Source organism: Sander lucioperca, chromosome 6 (genome assembly GCF_008315115.2).
Source record: "Sander lucioperca isolate FBNREF2018 chromosome 6, SLUC_FBN_1.2, whole genome shotgun sequence".
Taxonomy (NCBI): domain Eukaryota; kingdom Metazoa; phylum Chordata; class Actinopteri; order Perciformes; family Percidae; genus Sander; species Sander lucioperca.
Window position 1 is genome coordinate 32,653,720 of NC_050178.1, and position 22,500 is coordinate 32,676,219.

General features: G+C 44.0%; 1 protein-coding gene across 3 annotated transcripts in view; it reads left to right on the top strand.

The window, feature by feature from the left end:
• Positions 1 to 22,500, top strand: part of foxp4 (forkhead box P4) — a 92,799-nt gene that overhangs the window by 37,764 nt on the left and 32,535 nt on the right. For all 3 annotated transcript variants that reach the window (XM_031323235.2, XM_031323253.2, XM_036002070.1), the window contains exon 3: positions 12,612 to 12,701. In XM_031323235.2, the coding sequence (XP_031179095.1) occupies positions 12,612 to 12,701 (90 nt within the window). The remainder of the gene's footprint in view (positions 1 to 12,611; positions 12,702 to 22,500) is intronic.

The following is a 22,500-nucleotide window of genomic DNA, read 5'->3' on the forward strand; positions in this document are numbered from 1 at the left end:
TTTTTGCCGATGTGTGCACTTCCATCACTAACCCCTCTCCTTTCTATTCTCACCTATTTCATGTCTCCTCCTTTTCCCTCGCCATCAATGAATTGCTTCTGGTGTTCCAGCAGCTAAAGTAGTCACGGCCGGTGATTTTGAGAAGAGAGGAGGGGAAAGTAGGAGGGAGAGGAAAGAGAGAGATGGTGACAAAAAGGTGCCGTTTCCTCTTAGGATTGCCACTCATCGGTCAGCTTAAACAGTGAGGGAGGGTTTTCCCTCTTACTCTTTCTCTGTCTTTTTCTCTCTGCTGCCCTTAACTCGCTCTTATGCGCATATAGAAAGTGAGAGGCAGACTGTAGCGGTGGTCTCCCTTCCCCAGGGCTTTAAAAGAAAAAGAAACACTAGTTGAAGAAAAGGCAGTTTTAGAAATTGGTTCAGAGCTTTGATCCCAATTCCTAAACTTCCCTCTTTTTGCTGTCTCACACACACACACACACACACACACACACACACACACACACACACACACACACATACTGGCAATCTTTGTTTCTCTCCCTCTATCATATACACACACAGCCAGTTACACACATGCACAGTGCTGATGTGAGTTAATGAAGGGTGTAATTAAGGAGCCACAGTGATGACTGGAGATCAGGGGGAACTGATACATAGCTCAGATATCCACAAACACTGATGAAAGATAGCTGTTTTTTGTGTGTGTTTGTGTGTGCGCATGTGCAAGACTGTGCATTTAGGTTCGATGCCGGCAGTGCTGTGCGGACAGATGTTTGAGATTGGTGTGTGTTATAACTGATGATGAGAGATGCTGGATGATTTAGATAACGTATGGCTTCCTGTTAGATTGGCCAGACTGTAATTAAGGCCTGTGTGGATGGAGGTGGGGATGTTTTGAGACACATGTGATTCTATAGCTCCGGCTGCTTGGCCGTTGCTAAATTATGGGGGGTGAATTTTGGTCACTGGGACAGTTATGTCCTGTTTGACCTCCAGCTGTCCACCAGAGTTCACTTTCAGGTCAGGAGTGTAGAGGAGATGGAGGTGACGGGTGACTAGAGAAGAGGAGGAGGAGGTGAAGAAAAATCTTCAGACACATTTTCTAGTTTGTCAGTGCAGTGGGATTTAATTTAATTCCATTATACTTGCATTTTGTGCATCTGCATGACAGGTTGTATCCCATGTGTGTCTGCGTGTGTCATGTTCCTGTCTATATGTCCGTCTGCATGTGTCCGGGTTTTCATGTGTCTGTCGTGTGTGCGGGCCAGTAAATCAGTCCCAGGCCTCTCTCTGAGTGCTGTCACCTCCTAAAAGCTTTCGCTCGGTCTGGGCCAGGCCTTCCTCTTTATGTTTGAGGTCAGTATAGTTCACAGGTCACCAAAGGCCATGCTGAAACAGAGGATGGGCCAGTTGGGTTGCCTAGCATCGCAGAACACCCACTGCTGTTAACCGCGGCTATACAAAGAGACCTATAGAACACCAACTTCCTCTAGGAGTCTTAAAAGCACCACCAGGTCCCTTTATCCGTCTTCTTTGACTTTTACTTCCCTTTTTTTTTTCGGTCTCTCAGCATATGAATCTGCTCGTATTGATTGATAAAAACTATTATACTGTTCAGAATTGTGTGGGAGATTTGAGGCATATGCACTTTATCAGATACATTTTTGCATTCCTGCACTCCAGACATAATAAACACGTGCAAATCTCATGGTCAGTTATGTATTTTACTCCCCTTCCTCATATCTGTCAATCAGGGATTTTGTCACAAATTGAGACCTTATTCCGAGATGCTGAGATGTTGTATTTATGAGCGTCCGTAAAATCTTTTTATGGCTTTTTTTCAGCAAGACCGTTGAATGTTGGAAATCCACTGAGGGAGATTTTGTTCTCACTATTGATGTCCTTTCAATTCCTTTCCTTTTGTATTTCTCTGCTGTATGACATACATTCTTTCACTCTCTCATTAAAGAGTAATGTTCTTGAGGGACAACCATGGGTTGACAAGTTTCTGAAATCATAGCTAATAGATATGTCATCATTTTACATTGACTGGACTGAAACTGTAAAATCTACTTAATGATGAAGTTTATTGTCTAAGGGGCTCTGAAGAATCATGCTACAAGGCTACGAGTCTTGTGGATAAAGAGTAGACGGACAGTAGACATGGTCCACCAGTCCAGATCAGCCGGCATGGACACAGTCACGGTTGGTTGACCCAACCAGCCAAGAGGCTCAGAGACAAGAATAGACAGATACCAACAGAAGAAGGGTGTGTGTGTGTGTGTGTGTGTGTGTGTGTGTGTGTGTGTGTGTGTGTGTGTGTGTTTGTCCTGTCTCTGTTGTGGAGACTGAGCTATACACACATCCCCGGGCACCTGAAGGGGTTAGGTTTGGTTGCCATGGGAGTGTTTGGAAGCACTTACACTGGGCAGGCCTAGCTGCACTGTAAGGTAAATAACACACACACACACACACACTCACACACACACACACACACACACACACACACACACACACACACACACACACACACACACACACACACACAGGATGGACACTCTTCATGGAAAAGTTTCTGAGGATGAAAAAGTTGATTGTTGACTCTCACTCTTCAGAAGGTATCGCCATGGTGACTGAGGCCTTTTTAAGGGGTCGTAGGTCAGCAAGCAAATCTGCATGACCTCATTACTACTACTAGTCAGTGACACTGAGGTGTGACTGCATGTGTGTGTGTGTGTGTGTGTGTGTGTGTGTGTGTGTGTGTGTGTGCATTGATGCCTGTTCACATTGTTCACCGTCTTCTGCTTTCTCAAAAAGAAGCAGCCGTAATTGGTTTTAATTGACATGTGCTTAGATGCAGTGTTTCAGAGTTCAATAGGGGCAAGGCACTCAAAAAAAAGAGAGCGTTAGTTTACAACCCCCATCCACACAGGTCCAAAAATCCCCATATCTTAGACCTAGTCTCCTCTCTTTTCGTCCCTTACGCCTTCATTCCACCACTCTGGACTCACAGAAAGTGATAAACACCGAGAGGGGAAAGAGAGAAGGTGAAGAGTAAAGACAAAATGTGGAAAGCTTACAAGGCTGCTAGGCAAGTAGTTACCCTGGAAACAGTTGAGAGCCTGGCATTGCACACAATGAACGCACACACATACACACCACGCACACAATAGCTGCAGAGGCCTAAAGTGTTGCTAATTAGCTAGTCTGCACTGGTTCTTTGTGTGAGCCATTTTAAAGGAGAGATTAGAGTCAACAGGGAGGAGGAGAGGAATGTAGCTCTTCTCTCTCTTTGCTTTCGTCTTGAGCTCTGGGACAGCGTGTGACAGCCTTTTTTTAACCTGACAGACAGAATGCATTTGTTGTCTTGCCAGTTAAGTTTACATCTGAAAAATACTATAGTGAAACTTCATTTGAGATGAAGTAAGATAGCACTTTGTCTTCTCATTAAGACAAAGTCAAATCAGCAAATGACAAACTCCTAGATTTCTTCCTGCTACAATACTGCTATATATTAATATGGGATTTATGAAAACTTTATTTGAAGCTTTTTGTCTGTTGGCACTTTATGAAATGAATTAATTAAATACTGCTCTAAATGTATGCTCATTCAAGGACAGATTTCCCAAAGAGAAAAAAAACAGTTTTATATGATTAACATTTTACTCACCATTTGTATTGCTTTATAATTAATATCAGACAGGTTAACCCCCATTTTAACTCCAATATCTGAAGTGACAAAAAGGTGAAAAACTTTGTGTGCACACACAACTACATTATGTACGGTAGGTCAAAGTTGACCAGGCTGTATCGCTGCAAAATCTCCTCACCATAAAAGAAGTTTCTATTTACTTTTGTTTGTACTTCCAAATAAGTGTGAGTTAATCGGATAACTTAGTGATGGGTGACTAAAACCTTCCGCCCTGTCCTTATGAACTAACAGTTGTCTTGCAGAGTCACCACTTTCCTAAATCTCTAAACAAAATTGTTAAATTAAGACATTTAATAATAGTGATAAAAAGATACCCACATCAACAAAATACCTTGTCAAAGAAGTTTTAAAAGAATAGACTGGGCTTTGAGTTATTCTAAATTGAAAAATGTGCCTGTTCACATCTGGTTGTATTGACCCTCTTGCTAAATCACATAGTCAAGCGCACACATCTACTTCCCCTTTTTGGAACACACCCCTGCTTCTTATTTGGGGAAGTTAAAGATTTTGTTCTTGTTTAGAACTTCTGGTAGAGCAGCCGGCCTTTGTTGTGCCTGCCCACTTCCGGTGTTTGTGTGTGTGTGTGTGTGTGTGTGTGTGTGTGTGTGTGTGTGTGTGTGTGTGTGTGTGTGTGTGTGTGTGTGTGGTAAGGGTGGGTGCGAGGGTGTGTCCGTCTCCATCTCCACAGCCACAACCAGGTGTAAAAACCCTCTGAACCAAAAACATGAAAGAGGTTTATTTCCATCGAAGCAGGCAGGCAGGCTAATACTTTTACAGGCCACTGAGTGTGTTTTTCTGTTTAACCAATAGGCGTCTGTGTGTGTACATTTGTCTTGATGTGTGTATGTGTCTGTGTATGCATGTGCACATGGCAGACAGTCTCTGTTTGTGTATGTATGTGTTTTCCCTCTGTCTCCTGAGCTGAGTCTTGGCAGTGTCTTGCATGTGTTATTAGTTTGATTTTTTTTGGGGATATTAATAATAACAGTTAAACGGTTTCCATATGTGAGGCCTGGTTGCCAGGCTAATGCTATCCTCATCATGGGCTGGCCTCGCCTCGCAGTCTAGCCTCTCAGGACTTGCTCTTGTTGGGCAGGAGAAGCAGCTTAAACTCCTAACACCTAAGTGGCCTTGTCTTCACAGGAGCATGACCAAACTACTTAACTGTCCTATCGTATACAAGATGAGGGCTAAATATTACATGGTACATTGTGTGTGTGTGTGTGTGTGTGTGTGTGTGTGTGTGTGTGTGTGTGTGTGTGTGAGTGTGAGTGTGAGTGTGTGTTTTTCCGCTGTGGGCTGGGTCTGTCTGGAGTGAGACCTTTCTCTCTTGCCAAACGAGCTGTGTTGAAAACCGCAGGGAAACTGCATATGTGTATATAATGTATGACGTGTGTTTGTGTGTGTGTGTGTGTGTGTGTGTGTGTGTGTGAGTGTGTGTGGAAGGAAACCGCTTTAGAGCTATTTGCCATCAATTAGCCGCCTGGACTAAGATGAGGCCTACAGTACAGAGGGAGCTGCTTTTATATTATCAAGAAGGGAGTTCCTCTCTTTCTTTCTGTCCCTGCTCACCTCATCATTATCTTTAATTGTCTATCTCTTTATGCCATTTTCCCTTCACTGAACAGAGAAAAGCTGACAACATCTCCTTAGGAAGATAGGTAGATTTCTTTCTGTGTGTGTGTATGATGATGAATTGTGTAATGATATAAAGCAGTCCTGGGTATTCAGTCAGCTCCTTTTTATGACTCTGCGTATACCCCTGTGAATCAATAGAAACATTAGATGAGTGTAAGGACATAGTTGAAGGGGAGAGGTTTTCTCGTCCCACAAAACAGTTTTGAACTGAAGAGAACCATCTGGAAAACGGCAGGGTCCCCGTAGTTTAGAACAGGTCCCTTTTGTGAAAAATAGGATGTGAAAAAAAATCTAAAACGGCCAGGGTTTTCAAACATTACGGCATATTTTGAAGTTCTTTTGGAGTTTGTGAGTTTTTATTGCATTGGCTCTTGAACGCGGTCTTTCCTCTTTTTAATGGTCAGTCTGGGCCCAAAGTAGCTTGCTTCAGCCGTTTTAAAACCTCAGCTCTCGAACGGTGCCTTTATATTGCGGAAACATTACATTAAATAGCTGAACGGGATTGCGGCTGGCTGGTGTTTCTGAAGGTGTCCCAGATAGCTCCAGCTCGGCAGCAGCCTAAACAGATTGAGGTATTCAGTGCTCTTTAAGCTCAGTTATATTGGTGGACAACTGGTTTAAATTCCACGTTGCTATGAGCAAAAACAAATGGCAGGAAAGCTGGTGAAGGAAAGCCGGAAAGACCTGATTAATACCAGAAAAAGAAAAAGAGTATGTGAGGAAGAGTCAGGGGAAAGGGGCTAAGTCTTGGCAGAGCATAGTTTATTTGTAACCCACCGTGAAATTGAGCAGCTTTAGCAGGCTTTGGTTCAGACTGCCCCTTACCCCTGTATGTTTACCCCTGGAAACCCCTGTTCTGCCCTAAATATGTAAACCACTCCCTGTTCCGTTACACCTTCGACCTATAGTAAAGTTGCATCTAACTTGAAAGAATTTAAATGTGTTGTTAAATCAGTGTATCATTAGTAATTATTATAAAGTTTTCTCCCAACAGTGTTACTTAGTGTCAGTGCTGACATTTCTACAGCTACTTTAAGACCACGTGTTGCTTACTGCAACAAAGTTAATGCTGCTACCTGCTCAGCAGACTTCCCCCCTTTTCCGTGCTACAGAGCTACTTACATTTTTGCCCAAGCATAATCCTGCAAATTTCCCATAAAATTTAACGTCTGGAGGACAACATGAGCATCAGTGAAATCAGCTCCTATAATGTTTAGTTGGGATACAAACTTCCAGACTTTGGCCTCGATGGTTGCACGGTTAAGAACTACAACGAGCTTTGAGGCTGTCAATCTTCTCAGCAATTTAAAGTAACAAAACTGTATAAGGTAGTTCTTTTCATTGTTAAAATGCGACAAATCTATTATAACCATCCCTTAAATATTGATTTGCTAATCCTAAATACCTTTAACTATCTATCCCAGTCCCACAGCTGCCGTCATGGTAGTGGGTCTTTGTCTGACAGTCAAGGGATGGTGAGGCTCCTCTCATAAGGCCAACAGCTGCATTCACAAGGTTTGGTTTCCATTGGCCTGGACAATCTATTTTAGGCCTCCGTCTAACCCATATCTACTCTCAGAATTTACTGTGGCGAATAAGGCTATGGGTAACAGATTTCTAGAGAGGAGAGGGGAGGGGGCAGGGCACAAGACAGACAGACTATACTTGGAGGAATGCCAGCCAAACTTTTGTGAGTTATACAGTACATTATATGGAGAAGCAGAGTGAAGGCAAGAGACAGATCGGGTGATATAGACGGAGAGAAAGAAAGTAGGAGTGATCTGGGAAAGCAATCTGGTTTTGTGGTGGCTGACAGTGATGCATTTGATACGTGAGATTCCACCGCGGCTGTAACCAAGCCTTCACTCACATATGCCCCAAAGTCATATCGCAATCCCACTAACTGTCACCTCTTCAGTAATCCCACTTTGTGTACAGTGTGTGTGGGTGTAAATACTGGGCCAGCTTCTGAACACAGGTGAGCTGGTGGTACTGTAGTATCATCATGCTTTTAACAAATTTACATGCTTTGTAGATTGTGTTACATCTGTTCAGTCTTGTTTCATCTTCTTCTCTGATCGTGATACTCCACTGAGCATCCAGAGAAAAAGAAAGGATCAAAGATAAGAGAGATTTAGAGGCAGAAAAAGCTAACAGAGAGTAGCACAGACCAGAAGGAGATAGTAAATTAAAGTAGGAGAGGGGTTTATTGGAGTTTGGAGGTGGTTTCTTTTGGTGCTAATGTGAGGAAGTGCAGTGCAAACGGATACAAGGGATCACAGCAGGGTGACCCAGGAGGACGGCAGCATTGACGCAGCTTTAGCTTGGCTTTCAGCTTCAATGACAGCACTCAAGAAAGGAGATAGAGAGAAAAAGGGGAAGTAAGTGTGAAAAAAAGAAGATCCACCGCTCCTTTCTGAACCCGGTCTCTCTCACTGATCCAAAAATCAGAAAGCGTGCAGACCTGTAGAGAAGCAGCTGGGTGTGACGAGCTCTTTTCTACGTCTTCACTCTCACCATCTCTCGCTCTCTCATGGGAAGGAAAAGGGGTTTAGGAATGGCTACTAGCCTATCTTCCCAGGCTGCTGGTAAGGCGGAAAGGGGATACTTATTTGGAGATCTGTTGTGTCCGACGCTACAGAAACATCTGAAGCACGCGCTTCGTCTAGCCTGGTTTGGCTGTGGTGCGGACAGATGCAACAATGAGCCTCTCACTCACCCTCACTTGTGCTCCTTACTTTTTTTTGTACTCTCTTCTTCTTGGTCTTAGAGCAAAGAAATCTGATACCACCTGCCTCCCCCTTGCCCTTCCTAACTCCCTCCCCTCCTCCTCCTTCTCCCTCAAGGACAGCCCACTGTCTGCCCCGGGGGCTGTTTATCTACGGGGGGAGATGAGGAGGAGAGGGTAGGAGGGGGACCGGTTTGTTTCTTTTCGGCCGTCAACAATGGACCTTAGTCTGTGCTGATGGACTACTCCAACATATGGTACCCACCTGTCTCTTTCTCTCTACTTCTCCCTGCCTCCCCCTCCTCCTTTGCTACATCTCTGTATTTAGATTTCTTTGCTTATTCCTGCGTTTTCTCTCCCTGTCTCACCCAAACACACTGGGCGGATTAGAGGCCAGATTCATCACACATACAGACCTGTTTGCTTTAGCAACCTGAGCCAGGCACAGGCACACACACACACACACACACACACACACACACACACACACACACACACACACACACACACACACACACACACACACACACACACTTTCACATAGAGTATGGACATGTGCATATACACACACACTCCCATACGTGCTACAAGATCCTCATACACACATAGCAAAATGGAATTTCTATCCTTTTCTTCTAATGAATCCTCTAACTGCCTTACCAACCCTCCCCCCTTTCACAGAAACTTAGTTGTCAGCCATTTTTCGGAATCCTGTTAAGGATAGAAAGTAGCCTTTTTGTGTGTGTGTGTGTGTGTGTGTGTGTGTGTGTGTGTGTGTGTGTGTGTGTGTGTGTGTGTGTGTGCGTGCGTGCGTGTGTGTGTGTGTGTGTGTGTGTGTGTGTGTGTGTGTGTGTGTGTGTGACCCTGCTGAATTAAAAAAATGCACTGTTATTAAAGGCTGTGTCAGAGGCGATGATTTACAGAGGGGAGCGATGACAAGTCAGAAGAACTCACACACTGAAGTGACACACACACACACACACGCACGCACTCACACTGTGCTCTCAGGCCTCCAAGCTGAGCAGTGACCTCCTCACCCCTCCTTCCCTTTCCTCCTCCTCCTCCCTCCCTCTCTCACTCTAATAAAACCTGTCTGACACCACTGATGTGTGTATTTGTGCGTGCATGTGTGCGTGTGTGTGTGTGTGTGTGTGTGTGTGTGTGTGTGTGTGCTCTGCGGCAGCACAAAGACTCTGTTGTTGGGCCTCCCTCTTAGGCCTCCCTCATATTTTCTTTAAAGGTGCAGTGCGCCCCCAAGAATGCCACAGGGGGAGCAGGGAGTTGGGATGGGGGAGTCTAGGAGGTGTGTATGTGTGTGAGGGGGAGGGGGCAGGGCATACTTTACAATGCAACAGCTCACCCAGGTCACAGAGAGAAAAAGGGAAAATAGTGAATGTGAAGAGGAGAAATGAAGGAGAAGGGTCAAAGCAGCGGAGTGCTTCTTGACAAGGTATAGTTTGGCACTGGCTCTGCGTGTTTGTCAAAACCTGTTGTCCTCTTTATCATTTCATATTTTGAAAGTTCAAGGTGCAATGTATTCACCCATAAAATATGAAAAATTACAAGTGCTCCCATCCCAATCAACCAATGCTGATTTCAGAAGACATAAATACCCATAAAATCTATAGGTTTTGTGAAAACGGATGAGCAGCTTTTGCATTGGCGCAGTGAAGTAACATTACTCCAATAACTTGTAGACAATTTAATTTTTTTTTATAATACAAAACACATATGAGGCAAATACAACAGATCATCAGCTTTTGAATATGTGTAAAATGCAATGTACTACATAGAGCTTTGAAGCGATACTGCAGAAGAAGATGTTCTGATATAAGAAAATGAAGGATTTGGTGAAGATGAAGACATTTCCTTAGCTGAGTCCATTATTTTCTATTTTATAATGCTTCATAGTGTGTTATTACTCATATACTAATGCCCTTACCAAGGCAAAAAAAAACAAAACAGTAAAATAGAAGCACTGTTGCTATGGCGCCTGTAGTTTCCTATGCCTTGCAGACTGATTTAAAACAGTGACAAAACTTTTGTGTTTAGGCTGCCCTACGCCTGGGCAATAATTCAATATTACCACATATTGACTTTCATTGGGATCATATCATGATGATCATATAACGTTATACCTTTACCAAAGTCAGTATTTTAGTTGTTTAATTCCAAGAAAATTATAGGTGTAGAAGATTGAGAGAGAGTTTTGTGTGATGTTTTGTGGGACACATTCAATCAATGCATTACTGTTTCTATATACACTATATTGATATCAGCCAATAATAAACACTTTTCCTCCTGTAGTTATAGTATAAAACTACACGTAAAAGGTAGCTTTACAGTATCTAATTACAACAGCTTTGCCTATTAGCTGTGGCAAATTTGACTAAAAAGGGATTGAAATCTACAATACATACTTAGTTTAAATATCTAGAAAATCACATTGGTTTGTTGGTAGTTCTTGTCTCTTGCATAAACCCACATCCATGAATACAGGCACAGGAGAGGAGACAGGCATCACCTCTGCTTGGTTGTAGCGTTTATGAAAGCCATAAATGGCTCTTTAATATAGTGGTAATCAGGGTGGTAATTTGGGTGGAATTGTCCCTTATTGTTGCCAGACATGCCTCCCCAACTCCTGCCAACGCACACGAATACGCACACACAGACAAACACACACACACACACACACACACTCACTCTTGGGCAGACATGGTGTTCAACGAGTAATTCACACCACATGCCAACAAACTGGGCGGTTGTGTTTTTTTTGGGTTTCTATGTGTGTATGTCTGTGCCTGCTTTAATGCTGAGGTCAAACCAGTAAATGGGAGGGGGTTCCCAAGATTTTTGTAAAAGTGTTAAAATGTGTGTGTGTGTGTGTGTGTGTGTGTGTGTGTGTGTGTGTGTGTGTGTATGTGTGTGCGCGTGTGTGTAGGCACATACACAGCCACGTCCGTGTGTATGTGTTTTAATTGCGGTCTCAGCAAAACTAGCAAGTGTGCTTGATACAGATGGTTTTCATCACTCTGACTGCACAGAGGACTTCTCTCTCTTTCTGTCTCCCTCTAATCTCTCCTCTCTGTTTTCGTAATTAAACGTTACTTAATGTACCCAAGCTTCTAATTTGACAATTCATTAAATATGTGACAATATACTGTAAGTGTGTGCGCTGCACCGTTTCACAGTGTTACAATTTTCTGTGGTTGTGAAATGATGCAGTAGAACAGATTTTTGGTGCTGCATGATTGAGTAAGAGCTTCCATGGTAAAGAACATCTCTCATTTTGGCCGTTAATTTGCGGTGTACACGCACACACGCACGCACGCACACACACACACTTTCATAAATCAATATTTACTAGGGAACCTTTCCCCTTTGAGTCAGAGGAAGCAAATGTGCATCCTGCTGTCTCCCCTCTCTAACCTCAACGTCATGAGGTTGTGCTGTGTGTGTGTGTGTGTGTGCGCGCTTACAGTAAGTGCAAGGCGGCTCTTGTGTTTTGAGATGGGTGTTTTCTTGTTTTGTTAAAGGAGCAGTTCAGTCACATTCCAACAAAAATGCCCTTTCCTCTGCAACTGATTTGTTTTAATGATAGAGAGCTTGAGTCTTTAAGGCTACAACAAGCAACACAGCAAAGAAAAGAGGGAACTGTAATGACATAAAGACATTTACACAGTTTATAATAAAATTAAGGCTAAGGAGGAAAGTAGTAGGGGGGGCGGGGGAGTATGAGAGGAGAGGCAGTGGGAGGGATGGCTGAGGTAGCGGTGTCGGAAGGATGAATCAGCAACACTCAAGGGCAGAGTGATTGAATGGAGACAGAGAGCTGGATAGCGATGGTGTCACTGGTTTGAATGGACAGCACTGGAGGGCAGAAAGGGGAGAAATGGGAGTGGAGGAGGAATGAAGAGGTGGGTGGTGGTTAGTCAAAGCTCTTTAGGGCACATCAGGGCAAACGGCTCCTTACATCACTCTGACACTCACACACATAAAGATACGATGACACACTTCTGCCTCAGAGGATGTGGAATACTCACTTTGAACCTTTCCCCGGAAAGAGAGGAAGAGGAGGAAGAGAGAGTGAATCAGAGGGGAGGGCAGAGAAACAAAGAATGAAAAAGAAGGAGAAGGTCAGAGTTCAGAGTTAAAGAAGGTTTTGAATTAGTTGGGATTAATTCAGCCACGTACACGCACACACAAACGCAGATTCTCAAGCATTCTGTATGTGCGCCAGGTGGATGTCTCAGGTTGAGGAAATCCAACTTGACAGCTTGGCAAAGGGAGGGCAGAGAGTGGCCAGTAGGAGAGCATTTGTGCTGCTCTTTTCTCTAAATTGAAAAAAAGTTTGATTGTATGGGTGTTTGAAACTGAACCTAATGATGCATTTTGTCAAAAATATTTGAACTAAGGTGTGTTTGAAAGGTGTATTACTTTTATTAGTGTGTTGTTGTTTAATTCTGCAAATAATTCACTGTATGACACTGTGTGCACGATGAACATCTGATCATCTCTATTTCTCCCTCGTAGGCGCTCCAGGCAGCCAGACAGTTCCTCCTCCAACAGGCCTCTGGACTCAACTCCTCTGGCAGCAACGAGGTCAAACAGAGCCCTGTGCAGGTCAGAGCACACACACACACACATGCATACACACATGCACGACCCAAGTGTTGCTTTGTCAGAATCTGTATAATATTAAGCCCCTGGCTGCTGCAGCTTTGCCTTCACCAACTTGCCACGTCAACTACACAGTGTGATATAGGCGCATACTTTTCTCTCCCTTTCTCTCTATCTCTCTGTCTGTGTCTCTTTATCTCTCTGTCTGTGTTTCCCTCTTTCTGTGTGTGTGTGTGTGTGTGTGTGTGTGAATAAGGTCTTTGTAGTGATTGGGTAGCGAGCTGTTTTCAGAGTTGAATTCCACAGTAAGCAGAGAGAGTGGGGTTAGCTGGAGTGCAGGAATCCCACTAAAAGACACTTGAGGAGGAAACACACACACACACACACACACACACACACACACACACACACACACACAGTGTACCATGTAATATTTAGCCCTTTATTACTATCAATGTACGTTGATGAATATCACACATGACATTACTTCTGGCAGTTCTTTACAATTATGTGATGTGCAGAGTACATGCAGAAGTGTGATTTGTAGCCATGTCTCATATCAATAAAGTGGGGCCATGGGTCTACTTGAGCAGCAAGCAGTCTGCTTATTGCACTGCTCTTCTCATTAACGTGCCACATGATAAACAGACAGCTGGACCAACACAGTACGGGCAATGAAAAAAGAGATGGAAGGGAGAGAAAGGCAGATGTGAGAAGCAAGGATGAGGTCAGATTTCATTTGCAGTGTCTGCAGCCAGTAAGGTGCTCATGGTAAAAATGGGAAACATTTCTCATTTAAAGGTGATTATGCTGCAACATTTACATGTAAGTGATAGATAATAAAATCAATGCTTCATGGAAGCATTTTCATTTGTTCTCATAAATATTTGGTGTTGGCTCATGTTTTTCCAGGAAAATTCCTCTGGTGAAAAGAAACTGCCCTTTATACAGTATGGCCAGCAGCAGGAAGAGGGCTTTGTCTGAAATAAACAGAGGAAGAGCTGGGATTTTAGTATGAACAGCAGTGGCCTCCATGACAGAGCAGGAAAAAGACCTCGATCTCAAACGTCATCAACAGAAAGACCAAAGAAAAAGATTTTGCAGTGTTGGCCACACGGTTTAATTGCCAAATGACCTCTGGGAAGTGCAAAAATGTCACAGACTGAATGACTGCTTATTACTAAAGATGTCAGAAATAGAATACAATTTTATAAAAGGGGATCTGGCGGATTACGCTTTAATCAAAACCCGAATTGGAATCAGAATCACTTTATTTACTTTGGATAAAAACTGGCAGTTGGAGACATTATGGTTCATGGTGACTTTTAAGAGGTAAGAGAATAAAATAGATAGTTTTGTTTTAGATCTGTATTGTTAAAGTATCCCAAAGATTGAAATTGCATTTATACTGTTAACCACCACAAAATGGTGCATATGTGGCCTAAATTAATATATTAATACATGTGTCACAGTAGTTCAGCCATTGATCTAAAGTGCGGTCTCCTCTGTCTCTGGCTTGCCCTCCTATACTCTTATCAGACTGACACACATGGTTTAAATCCACATTGAAGGGCGATCCAAATGGGTCAGTGTGTGTCACCAGACCCTCCTTCTGACCTGGGTCAAACACATATCGGACACTACTCTGCTTTGGCATAGGAAAGGGATTTAATTAAATGTTGCTGATGTTCAAACATGTTTTTTCTCCCTTACTGAAGAACTAAAGAGAGAGAGAGAGTGGGGAAGTAAGAGACCGCGAGCATGTAGAGGGAACAGAAAGTTGACATGTAATGTAAATCTGTTGTTTAGCTGTTGTAAGAAACTACCGTTGAGTTTCTGTGAACCAGACAAGGGATTAACCTGTGACAGTATTCTCACATAAATGGGGTCAAATGCAGGTTTAGTTGAACTGCTTTATACATACATCTCTTATATTACCTTCCACTACCACCCCTCTCTCTTTGTCTTGAACACATACACAGACACACACCACACTACCCCTCCTCTACTCTCTCCATATCTGTCTTGTTTGTCTTGTTTGTTGGTGCCTGGCCTGGCCAGCCTCTCTGTACTCTCCAGGGCATCCACGCTACGTCTCTGTTGTCTGAGCTGTCAGTTCGCATGGCCCCACATACCCTGCCAATACACGCACGCACGCACGCACGCACGCACGCACGCACACTTTGATTTACATTTGGGTGTATGTGTGTTTGTACTTGGATCCTCGCAGTCAGAAACACAGGCGCAAGCAAAGCACGTTGTTTGTGTGGAGCAGCAGCAATGAAGTAGTTTACCAGACCTCACAACAAGCCTGACTACTAAGTTGGCACACAGAAATCTCTTAATTACTGTAATTTCCAGTTTTATGATCATTTTTAAATCGCAGCGAATGGACTCAGTTGCTGTAATTGAAGCAATCATCTGTCGGCCATAGAGAGGGTGAGTGAGTGATGGAGTGAGTGAAGGCCAGACATTTAATCTGGACATTTCTGAAGGTGGCAGTAAACAACTGTACAGTGACACAGTGGTTCACATCAGGCACAAAATGGCCGTCCTCAGGTTGGTTCCTGCTGGGCTGCTCTCACAAATGCAAATGAGCCCCAGCCAATAATGAGATCTTTAGGAGCTCGATAATTAGATTTTTCCCTTCTCTCTGAGGGAGAACGACAGAGGCAGACAGGGAGAGTGGGAATACTTCTATTCGTGTCTTGACTTCTCTGGAGAAGCCTTGGTATATGCTGACAAGCCCCCCACCCCCACCCCCCATGCACCCCTTCCCCATCATATTTCTCTTCTTTTCTTTATTTATAATAGAGGGGAGGATCTGAGCTGAAAGAAAAAGAAACTCTGAGATTATATCTGCTTTTTGATTGGTTGTTCAGAGATGGTCTCTATGTTTGGCTGGCTGTGTGAGATGGTATCAATCCACTCGGTGTGTGTGTGTGTGTGTGTGTGTGTGTGTGTGTGTGTGTGTGTGTGTGTGTGTGTGCGTGTGAGTGAGTGTGTGCGTGCGTGCATGCTTGCTTGTGTGCGTGCGTGCGTGTCACTGTCATGTGTCAGATTCAAGAGAACCTAGACAATAGCTCAAGTCTCTAGACAGGCAATTGCAGGAAAAATTGATTGTGTGCAACAAAAATGTAGCTACAGTTGCTGAATAGCACAATATTCAGAATAGTATGAGGAATTATTTGGGAGTTTGATGATTCAAAACTATACAGGTTTTTAATTTGACGTTAGCAACAAATTTTACTAAGACAGAAATAATACTTAATAATGCTGGTAGATAATGATAAGACTTAAAATCTGGAAATAGGAAAAATATTGTGTAACAAAGATTGTTATGCTTATGGTCTTGTCGGTCTGTCACTCACTATTTTATGACGTTTAATACATAAACTAGATTTTTATGGTTGTTTACTCAACATGGGATATTATATAATAAATTGAGCATTGTTAATAAATAGGTAAGAAAAATCAAAAATCATGCACAACCACAATCACAGGTTTGAATCCTGTACTGGCTTGGAAAGTCGATAGTCGTAACTCTATGTCCTTATTCACCAACTACTGCTAATGTTCCCATAAGCAAGGCATGCATTAACATGTGGCTAAACCAAATTATTTCCCGAATAAGAATGTGAAAAAGGCCATTACTTTGTATGGGATATCCATACCCTCTGCGGTATCTGGATAATTTCACTCTTTAGGTGTGTGTTTGTAGTAGGTCTTGCACATAAGTGGCCACAGATACCGTAATTGGTCGTGGCAAGCGTGCGACTGAGTGAATTGGTGGGCACACAGTTGGCAGACAGTGCCAATTGGGGGATTACCCAGCAGGATGCGTACCATGCCTCCATGACCTGCCACACGTTCTCTACAATGGACACACTTGGCAGGCGCTCATACACTGGGAGGGCACAAGCAGACACATACTGTATACACCCACTTGGCAGACGCACGCCTGGCACACTTAACACACTGCCACTTGGCATGCACACATACAGATTAACGCACGTGCTTGGCTGTGGCCCATACGTATGTAATTGAATAGCGCAGTGTCCTGTTTTCATATATTATTGAGGAGCTTGTTTAATTAGGGAAAAAATGAAAAGACTCATTAGAGATATGTTAATTAGCTTGCCTCTCTGCTCTCTGAAGAGGGCTGGCACCAGCACAGTGGGATTGAGGAAGAGAGGGAGCCACGCAGGAAGAAACTGAGTCATGTCAGTTTTAAAGCAGAGAGTTTATTTCAATGAAAACACATTTAATCAATATTACAACCGTAATTCACTGATTTTCTATATGCCGCTAAATAGTTTTCTGCCTTCCCCAGCTGCCTTATTTGGATCACTACAGATTTATTAAAACTAAGGATTACCAAACATAAGGATTCTGAGGCAGGGTTCAACGTCTTTTAACTTATCAACAAAAGTATGTGGAAAGATGATTGTTTAGCCCCCCAGAGTCTGCGGTACTGAAGCTGTTCCTTCTCTCCTTCCCTTTTATTTCCTTTCAAAGTGTTTTTCCCAAAGCACTCCTTTTGTCCACTCAATGAAAGTGCTTAGTTGGCAGTTTCTCTTATTTGATGTGAAGGGAATTGGGGCTGCGTGTGCATGCGCATGTGTGTAGGTTAGTGTGTGTGTGTTAGGGGCTAGTATGGGGTCCTGACAGTTTGTGAAGGGTGTATAGGAGGAGGTTGAGTAGCCAGTGGAATGGGTTTGGCTATGGGCAGAGGGGTGGACAGACAGAGGGGAAGGATGGAGAGGAGAGGTTTGGGTCTGGCCACTGAAGTGTGAAACTCTTATTTTGTGATTTGAAACATGAGTGAAATCAGTAATGAAATATGGTCGATAACTGCCTCTCACACTTCCCAATGAAATGCCCTGAGTGTGTGTGTCCGTGTGTGTGTTTCTGGAAATGTGTTGTCATTTTTATTCTGAAGCACTGGGGCGTTAGATAGAGGGAGGCAGCGGACGAGGGGAAAAGAAGGGAGGGAGTGAGGGGGGAAGAGGAGGAGCATTTTCCACTTGAACTTACTGGTCTTTCACTGTCCTTTCTAAAGTTTTTTTTTCAATTGTCTGGCCCCTGTCAGGGAGAGCTGAGTGTTATGCATAGTGTTAAGTATAAGGATGTGTTTCTGCGTGAGTATAGGACAAGGCCCAGCTCAGCAATAGGCCAGTTGAGATCCCAACTCGCTGCTCTCGGCAGCCTGCGTTCCTCTGTGGGCTCAGGTCCCTCTACTATCCTCACACCTTCATCATTTCATCTATTCATCCATCCTTATATTCGTGCATTCACACAACCAGTCATCCATCCTCCAACCTTCATCCCAGCCCCCTTGTTCTCACCTTAACTCCACTTCAGTTTGTTTTTAGAAAGCTGCCAAAAGACAAACCTATGCTTGTCAAATAAAGCCAAATATAAATATATATATCTATATGATCATATTTGATGTGAAAACTACCTTATTACTTGAAGTATATTTGCCAGATGTGAGCAACTTTGCAAACAATGTAATAAACTGCAGTAAAGCAGCTCAAAAATAAATAAATATATATCTCCAAAATATCAAGTTTTCAGACAATCCACTGTTTTTCAAACGGTTTATTCAGTTTAAGAAGTTGAGGAACCCATTAAATAATACTTGAACAATTCAAAATCCCCACATTTGGTGATACATTGTTTTTAGTGAACAGCGACAATATGCCTTCAGCAACATAAAGCTTTTATGCAGAATTGCTTGCAATTCACTAAATAGCTAATAAAAATACTGCATTCTGCCATATTGGTGTACAACACATACTGTAGTGGCTTGCACAAAAATACATGAGATGTAAAGGGAATTAGTAATACTGTTGATAGAAACTCACACACAAAGTTTCAATAAAACTCAAATCTCCTTTGGCACTTTGTTTTTTGGCACCAGCTTACACACACACACACACACACACACACACATTGTTCATAGACAGACAAACATTACTCAGCAAACGTCTGAAGCGGTAAGATGTCTGTCTCATCCTCAACCCCACCTGGCTTCGCTCATCAGTTCCCCCCAGAGTAATGTGGCCCCTGGCCCCACTGCAGATTAGCTGGAGGAGGGGTACTCACCACACACAATGGGGCCCTTTTACTTCCAGTGGAGGCCAGGCCCTGAGCTCCAAACAACGCTCTCAGCACAGTGGGCGCTCCTTCTATTTCTCTTTTCCACTCAAATGCTTCAATCCTTCACTCCTCTGCTTTCCTCTTTCTAGCCCCCTTGCCCCCCCCCCCCCCCCACACACACACACACACACACACACACACACACACACACACACACCTCCTCCACCCCCACATGCTCTCCTTTCATTTCTTGGCATGATGAGCACAGGCAGGCTGTTTACCTGGAGGGACTGAAACAGGGTAAGGAGCGATAGTGATGATAGCTAGTGAATAAACAACCAAAAGCCAGCACAGTGGTGACTGTATTTTAAACAGGAGGCTCTCATTTACCCCCCAGCCTGCAGGCAGCTACAGTGGCAGAAGACGGTCATGCAATTGCCATGTGCATGAATAAGCACAGATTTCTGCCTTTTCTACCACTGCTGCTAATGTGTCAAACTTTTGCCACTGTCCAATCAGAAAAAGAGAAGTGGATACCACAAAGGATGCCAGAGAAACATTATGGCAATTTATTATGGAGTGGACAAAAGACTGGAAGACAAGTTTTTATGCGCATCTAGGTGTGTGTGTGTGTGTGTGTGTGTGTGTGTGTGTGTGTGTGTGTGTGTGTGTGTGTGTGTGTGTGCGTGCGTGCGTGCGTGCGTGCGTGCGTGCGTGCGTGCGTGTGTGTGTGTGTGTGTGTGACAGGAAGAGAGGCAGGCGTCCCATCCAGGATGAGGTGGTAATGCTCAGTGACAAGGATAAACAGCGCTGGGGTTTGTTCCTACCAGAAGAGGGGGATGAGAAGGAGGAGGGGATGAGGTCTGTGTCAGCCTCTCTCTCCTCCTTCTGCATTCTCCTCTGTCATTTTTTCAATTATCCTTCTCTCCTGTGTGTCCCCATAGGCCCAGAGGCAGGGCCCGCATCATTTAGACTGAGAGCCTGTTTAGATTCTGATTATAGCCTTTTTTCTTCTCACCACTTACTGCCATCACACACACACACACACACACACACACCACGTACTGGCTGCATTGTTGAGCTAGCATGAGGTGAATAGCAGTAAATGTATCTGTTGAGGGCACACTGGATGTTGCTCTTTTAGAAAAACATGGTTTGTGTGCTTCAGCATCTTTGTTTATTTTAAATGTGACAATTTGGTGTGCTTAAGTGATTTGTTAAGGATGCTGCGTTTTGGGTTATTTGTAGTCAGAGATCTCAATTAGAAGGAAGGTGAAGTTGTGAAATCCAAAGTTCAGTCATATCACCAGCCTGTCTCTATATAAACATGGTGCTGAGCCACACTGGGCTTATTCCCCCAGCTGCATGCTGGTTTAATATCAGATAGCTGTCCTTCCTCTCTTTCCGAGGTTTCATCTGAAATGGAAAGTGGGGCTTTCCTCCTCGTTAGAATGAAAAGTCATCAAGGGAGGAGAGGAGAAAGCGATGAAGGCTCATTGAAATGCAAGTTACATCCCCCTTCCATCTCTCTCTTCACTCCTCTGGGACTCCATGCCTTTCTCCTCCTTCTCCTTCCCATCTTTCAGGCACTCCCTCGCTCCCTCTCTTCCTTTGTTAATCAGTTAAACTCCCTCTTCAAACAACCCCTCTAATTACTCCTCCACTCTCTGTAAACGACAAGGCTGTCTCTCGCTTCTCCTCTCCTCCCTCCTTCCCTCCCTACCCCCAGCTCCCTCTTTCCAAGACGGAGGTTGACCTCTGTCAGCCCCCGACCCCTCAGCAGTGTGTGTGTGTGTGTGTGTGTGTGTGCGCGTGTGTGTGTGTGTTTGTTTGTGTGTGTTTGCACGTACGTCTGATTCTTGCATGTTAATGAAAGGAGTGACATCTTAGGTTTTAAAATCCTACTGTTATTGGTGGTTCAACTTTCATATTTATCATATTCTGTACAGGATTGTACGATTGTTCACCTACATTTGTGTGTCTTTGCTGTCGCAACCATCTTAATATCCAGGCCACATTTCTCCTTCAACAAACCTGCTGGTTAGGGTTGCTTATGTCTCACATCTTTTTATTTTTCAACCATTATTTTCTCTCTTCCCCCCATCTCTGTTCCTTCCTTGTCTCCTTTCCTTTCTTCCACTGGGTGGATGATACCCTTCCTTCTCCCGTCTCTCTGCTCGCCCCTCCACTTACTTCCCCCCAAGCTTCACCTCTCTCCCACTATGTAATCTACCACGCATCTCTCTCTTTTAAATTAACATGCAACATGAAAAAAATGGGACGACAGCGGAAAGAAAAATTAAATGCATTTAATAAATGGCTGACTTCAAATCGCCCGGCTTTTCAGACTCTCCCTATTCACAGTCCAATGAAAGGGGAGAAATCATTCACCAGGAGAGACAAAGCCGAATGAAAATATAATTCCGCATTGTGAAGGGCTTTTGTCCTGGCCCGTCAAATCGCTAATGGCGAGGCTTTTGTTTTGTGGCGGCGCTCTCAGGCTGGCGGTGTCGTATGGCGGTGGCAACGCATGCCCCATAATCACCACGCTTTGTGATATTAGATTATAGGGGCAATTAATGGCGTCAAACCTTAACTACTCAACATTCAGCCTGCCACACGCATTGAGCCCTAAACACATGCGTATGTGCACGTTTACACCCACACACACACACACACACACACACACACACACGCATACAGTATATCAGCACTTGCAAACATGGACGCGCGTTTGATTCTGGCGTCAGAGCGTCAGCCAACACACAGAAAGGTGCTATAACTCCAGTAATTATTACGCCTGTGACTTGAAAATGTCAATGGCGGTGTGTATAAAATAGAATGTATGAGTTGTCAAGGAGGAAGAATGGGATGCACAAGAGCAATTAATTACAGCTTTTCATTTGGCAGCTTAGACTGACAAGGCCCAGCGGCAGGGGCAAGCTGGCATGACGCCAAGCGGCACCCATCACCACCCCCACCCTACTCACTACACCCCACCACCCCATCCTCTCTGCCTGTTCCTTTACCAACTGCCACAGCACCACCCTTCCCCTGCCTCACCCCACTCTGACTCTGTCTTTTCTTCTTCTTCTCCCTCAGCTCAAACAAACACACACACACACACACACACACACACACACACACAAACACACACACTCTCTTGCGCTACAGCTCATTCATCTACATACCCTATTCTCCATCCCTTTGCCGTTACATGGGGCTGGGAGTGTGTTAGTTCGGGAAGCCTGCTTTGATAAAGGCAGAGCGTGGGGCCACTGACAGACACACAGAGAGAAAAAGAGACAGAGAAGGATGGAAGAAGAGAGGCAGGGAGGTGGAGACAGAGGCCAGGTGGGTAAAAGAGTGTTAGTATTTATGGCCAATCTTGTTTACAAAGTCAAATCAGCTCTTTACCAGTGACAGGGGTATAGCTCGTCTCCCTACTGCACAATTCCCTCTCCCATCACCCTCCCTACCTGCCATGGTGATGGAGGTGGTGAGAAGATAGACTGCCCTGAAGAGAGCTCTGCACACACTGGCACTTGTGCATGCCCACACACACAAGCCCACACACAGACTCACACAGTTTGGCCATGAGAGAGATTGATATTTCACCCCGGAGTGAATATCGATAAATGGCCAATTTCAGAGGTGATAACTCACCCTTATATTTCTCTGTAAATAAGACATCCCC